Consider the following 6,000-nt stretch of genomic DNA (forward strand, 5'->3'; position numbering starts at 1 on the left):
GGATGCAGTTTTCCTAATAAATAGTCTCATTCTTGGAGGAAAAGAAAACACTGTAGCTTTTGAGTAGCCTTGAAGCAACAAGATAAGTGTGCATTTGTTGCTTTAATATCTAGGTGCATACATATCAACCTTAGGTATATATCTTAGTAAGATACAAACTATCTTTAGATCCCAGGTGCTTTTGAGCTTATTCTTGTCTGAATGTTTTACAGCCCATGCCTTAGCTGTGGGGGTCTTAGGAGACCAGGAAGTAGTTTTAAACTTCTGGCGCACTTATGATGCGGAATGTGTACATTGGCAAGTTGATGCTGCTGCTCCTGTTTTTTTCCTTGAAGGTTTGTGGAGCTGTCGCTTTGTTTCCCACAGAGTGCGGTTTTCCATCTGTTTATTAGTGCACATTCTGTATGTTAATATGAGTCAGTAGCTCCGTGACTTGTCCAGTCTGGTGGCCTGGAAAGGGCTGCTACTGACAGACACTAGATGAACTGAGAAGTGCTTGGACTTGGAGCCTGGGTTGAGTGATTTAAAATGCCTAGCGAAAAAAAAAGAAAAAAAAAAATGCCTAGCGAAGATATCTGAGCTGTCTGCTCTCAGATGATAGTGGAGCTCTTCAGTGTGGGTTCAGAGGGAAAGTTTCTTATTATTATTAGGTAGAGTTGCTGTGCTTCTCACCAGAGCTTAGGCACAAACCCAGAGATCAGAAAAATGGACTGTGGTGTGGCAGGCTAATAGCTTGTGTTCAGGGAAGAGAGACTCAGAAGACTGGATGCTACTGGAGGCTACCTGATCTGTTACATGCCTGATCTATGGCTAGCTTTCCTCAGTGCTTTTGTGTTCACTAATCTGTTGGTTTAGAACACCCTTTTAACTTTGTAACCTAAGATTGTTTGCCAGTCCTCCCGTCTGTGGGTTCTAGATGTGGAGAAACAACCACTAAAGAAAACACACACACACACACACACACACACACACACACAATCTGTAGAAGCTGGATTTGGTGGTATGTACATGCTTTTAATCTTAGTACTCGACAGGCAGAGGCAGGCAAATCTCTGTGAGTTCAAGGTCAGCCTGGTCTGTATATTGAGTTAGGACAGCCAAAGCTACATGATCAGACATCTTTTTAAGTCTGTTGCGAACATGTCCTGAGGGAGTTCTTGTAGATGTCATGTTAGGCAGGGAAGCAAACTGAGTGGGGGAATGAAAACTCAGTTCAGATTGACTTGTCAATCTTGATCAAACTTCATATTTAAACCCAGTATAATTTGGAAAAAAGTTTCCTAGTGTAATGTAACCCTCAGTGCACAAGAAAGCATAATTACATCGAAACTCAAGTACATGTCATTCCTTTCAAGAAGATGGGTTCTAGAGATAGGCTGCCTGTGCTAGTGTAAGGGCCTAAAGCAGATTGGGATTGGTTTCAGTCCTACAGATAGCAAAGAGGTCATTTGGGCTACTAACCACCTCTGGTCATGGCTGTGGGAGCTTGTGGGGAGCTCCTGGCTATACAGATAGCGTAAGGGTCATTTAGGCTGTTAGCTATCTTAGGTTCTGGTTGTGGGAGCTTGGGGGAACCCCTGGATATATAGGTAATATGATGGTCATTTAGATTACTAGCCACCTCTGGTCCTGGCTGTAGGAGATTTATAGGGCCTGACCCAACAGATAACACTGATCACCAGGCTATTAATCACCTCTACGTCCCAGCTTCTAGATGGAAGAACAAGTTCTGCATCTTTTCCTGCATGCTTAACATTCCTAGTTTCCCTGGGTGCAAGGACCTTCATGCTCCCAGCAGTGTACAGCGTTTTTGTCATTATTTCCCAAGCAGCACAGCCTGACAACATCCACTTTATAGCATGAGTGGTGTGGGGCTGTAACTACATACCATTCTCTGTAAGGGCTGTCTTTGATCTGTATGAACCCACAGTCAGTCTCCATGAATACAAAAAGATGACTGTGTTTGCTTTAAAATAAATCCTAATGGTGTTGTTTATGTTCACATTTACTTATGCAGAGAAAGGAGAGAGAAGAGAGATACTTGAACCCAGGGCCTTGGCATTGTAGGCCAGTGCTCTACTGTTGTGCCTTGTCTTTAGTTTTATAGTGTAAGAATATGGCCATGTTGAAAGCTTGCAGGTTTAGCTAAGTAGGTATCCTTTTGGTGTCAGATATGGTAAAAACTTGTTGCTTAGATACTTTTTTCTTTTTTTCTTTTTGCATGACTGTATACTCATGAATGCCTGTTTTTCTTTTTTTAATTCTTAGGAACTGAAAGACAATGGTGAATTACTGCCTATATTGAAAGGAGAAAATTAGTAAATGTTAAGCATGGTGTTCACGGATTGCAAGAAGTATTTAATTACAGCGGACAGCTGATCTGTCCTGAGAAGTGGACTAGGAGTGGAAGTGCGTCTCACCCAGCTGTGCTCTGTGCGTTTCACAAAGTCGTACTGAGGAAACATGTTACATTTCCATGAAACAAAGAAGGCAATAAACAGATTCAGCTAAAAATGATTCTGTGTAGAATGTGTTTTCATAGTGGTAGAATGTCTTTGTAATGTACAGTCATGGTCGCGAATTCCTTTCACTCTCTCTTAACACATGGGCCTCTTGTAGCGATTGGGAAAGCTCATCAGGAAATGCGGACCTCTCCCAAGCAGTGTGCAGTGGAGCTTAGAGAACTCCTGTGCCAGCCCAATGGCTCCCCTCACTGGCCAGAGAGCTCTTCACAGTCTTGGAAAATACAACAAAAGGCTTACTACTCTGCTGACAGCGATGATGTTTATCAAGACTACCTTCAGAAAGCCAGAATACCTTCGTCCCAACCTCCATTAGAGGGAGTGGTAGTGACCCAGAGTAAGGAAGCACCTTTCGGTCTTAAAGGATGCAGGTTATTTTGATCATTGTAGTGAGTATACTTATTATGCCTTCTGATAGGTAGAGAATATTCTAAGAGCCATAATAATTTTAAATATTTTTTTTCTACCCTGACTTTACATATATGAGAAACACTTGTCTTATGCTTTGCTGGCACAAGCCTCCCACAGTATTTCTGAATTCACAGCTGTGGGATCTGGGTGTTTGGTTCCTGTGGGATGTTCTCTAACCATCAGCCTGCTGATCTGGGCTATGAGCACTGTGTGGAAGGAAAGGATGTGTCTAGTAATTGGGGCAAACAGAGCCAGGGAGGGAGTACAGACCCTGCCTCTCCAGAGCTCTCAGGCTGCCGCTCCTTCCTCCGTCTGCTGTAGGGTGGAGGGATAGAAGAGGGTGGGCCTGGTTTCCTGGAAACAAGATTCTTTATTTCCACTTAAATGAAGATCATTGTGTAAGTAAAGCTTAAATGCAGATAGGTGTAATTATCTCTCGTTCTTACCAAGGTCTGGCTTCCTGTGTTGAAGTATGGCTATATTAGTAACTTTTCTATGACTGAGTTAAACACTAGTGACTGAGGCATTTTACAGGAGATAGGCTTTCTTTGGGCAGGGAGATATGGTAGTAATAGGCATGGCATCTGGAGCAGAAGCTGAGGACATCTTGAACCTTAAGCATGAAGCAGAGAGAGAGGGCTTAAATGATGCAAGCCTTAAGCTCCCCAGCGATACAGTCCTCAGACAACGCCACCTAAACCCTCCAAAGAATACTATCACCTGGGGTGAAGTGTCAAAGCTGGAGACGATATGGACATTCCTTATTCAGACCATCTGCAGGAAGGCTGGTTTTCTTAGGCTCCCAAACTGAACTTACTTTACACGCTTTTATGACTTTTTCTTTACAAATACCCCTTGTCCTATTCCAACACAACATTTATCCTTACATTATCCTAAGGGTCTTAGTTTCATCTCTGTTACTGTGATAGATCACTGACATAAAGTGACTTGGGGAGAAATGGTTTATTTGGCTTGCAGTTTGTACCAGGTCACAGCCAATCATGTAGGGAAGTCAGGGCAGGAGCTTGAAGCAAGCAGCAAGAACAGCGAGAATGCATGCATACATGCCTTGTGGCTTTTACACATACAGTGCCCAATTTGTGGTATGGTGCCATTCACAGTGGGCCAGGTCTAATTAAGACAGTCTCTTGCACACATGCCTAAAGGCCAACCTGGCCTGGAAAATCTTCAGGTAGATTTTCTTAGGTGATTATAGATTATGTCAAGGTGACAAGACTAAACAATAAAAGTAGTGTTTTCCCACATTGAAATAAATGTGTAACTTGACATAAGTAACAAAGCCAGTTTAAATATATTTTTATTTGATCGTATTTGCCCTCCACTTTTCTCCCCAGCTCCTCCCAGACCTTCACCCATCCTCCCTACCTCCTTTGTATCCTATTTATTCCCTCCCTCCCTCCCTCCCTCCCTCCCTCCCTCCCTCCCTCCCTCCCTCCCTCCCTCCCTCCCTCCCTCATTGTTTTATCCTAGTTTTAGTCTCTTAAATTCTGTTATTTGCTCTTGACTCCAGGGTAAGTGGGGGTAACAATGAGGCAGGGAGCCATGGGGTCAAGAGATCTTGGCTATCATAGATACATTTGGAAGTAAAGAGTTTGGTTAAACTTCTATTGTCAGACTTCCTTACAAGAAAGTTTGAGAAGGGGCCTAAAACAGCCCGCTTTTGCAGAAATCTTGTCGAAGTTGAAGACCCCTGCTAGAGGCAGCTTTATTTCATCCTCTGCAGCACCCGCTCACATCCAGAGGACAGGCTGCAGTGTTGTCTGATGTTTGATTGAGTGCCTGTTGGAGGAGACGTCCAGGCGTGTGCTGTGTTGAACAAGTTTGGCTATGTCTTGGGGAGCCAGTCTGTAGGGAGCAGTACTAGGTGGATCTGGTATGGTGGGCTTCTGCGACCTCCAGGGTGTGAGGTGGGATTCCTGCATCGAGGATGAGAGGGAAATGAGGTCTGGAGGCACCGAGGACGGCCAGCACTGGTTGGCCCTTAACAGAGACTCATGCTGCCCTGGCTTAATTTACCTGTCACCAGGGAAACCAGTTCTCCCATGAGCAGGTTTCTCCTAGAAGGTTCTGGGTAAGTAGGAATTAGAGGGCCTCACACTACTGGTCAGTCAGTGTGGTTATGTCTGACAATAACTTCCTTGATAGAGAAGGGTTCTTGGGAATTTGTGTCTACTTCGGGAGATAAGCCTTTTAGAATGGATTTAGTTGTGAAATGTATAACTATGTAAAGATGTGTTACACTTGTTCATGCTGTGGAATATGACTTTTAACTATGTGAAGGTGTGTTACATTTGTTTATGCTGCATCTGTTTAATTATGAAAATATGTGTTGCTGGTTCACCTCTCCTGCCTAAGGCACCTGACCAGCCAAAAGCTAAGCAGAAGAGGGATAGGTGGGGCTGGCAATCGGAGAGAATAAATAGGAGGGGAAATTAGGCTCAAAAGAAGTGTGAAGAGATCAAGGAGAAGGGGAGGGGCACTCCCTGGGCCCGAAGCCAGACACCTGCTAGGCAGCCAGATATGAGAAGCAATGAAAGTAAGATACACAGAAGGGGAGAAAAAGTAAAAAGCTCTGAGGCAAAAGGTAGGGAAAAAGAAACAGGTCAAGTTAAAAGAGCCAGAAACGAACCTAAGCTAGGCCGAGCATTCATAACTAATAAGTCTCCGGGTTATATTTGGGGCAGGTTGGTAGCTAAAAGAAAAATCCTGGGGGGGCTGGAGAGATGGCTCAGAGGTTAAGAGCATTGCCTGCTCTTCCAAAGGTCCTGAGTTCAATTCCCAGCAACCACATGGTGGCTCACAACCATCTGCAATGAGGTCTGGTGCCCTCTTCTGGCCTTCAGGCATACACACAGACAGAATATTGTATACATAATAAATAAATAAATAAATATTAAAAAAAAAAAGAAAAATCCTGGTACAGATTTTCCCCCAAACTCTACTTTTTGTAATAATTGGGGAGGGGAGCTGTTGGGTAGGAAGGATCAAGGCAATAAAAGTAAGTCTTGGTGGTGAGGTTTTCCTCTGTAGTTGGGGGATACTAACT

General features: G+C 43.8%; 1 protein-coding gene across 1 annotated transcript in view; it reads left to right on the plus strand.

Moving 5' to 3' along the window:
* Glrx3 (glutaredoxin 3) overlaps nt 1–2,517 on the plus strand; it is a 30,162-nt gene extending 27,645 nt beyond the window's left edge. The window contains exon 11 of the mRNA XM_038336332.1: nt 2,269–2,517. Within this exon, the coding sequence (XP_038192260.1) occupies nt 2,269–2,319 (51 nt within the window). The 3' untranslated portion in view covers nt 2,320–2,517. The remainder of the gene's footprint in view (nt 1–2,268) is intronic.
* The last annotated feature ends 3,483 nt before the right edge of the window (nt 2,518–6,000 follow it).

Source organism: Arvicola amphibius, chromosome 1 (assembly GCF_903992535.2).
Source record: "Arvicola amphibius chromosome 1, mArvAmp1.2, whole genome shotgun sequence".
Classification (NCBI taxonomy): domain Eukaryota; kingdom Metazoa; phylum Chordata; class Mammalia; order Rodentia; family Cricetidae; genus Arvicola; species Arvicola amphibius.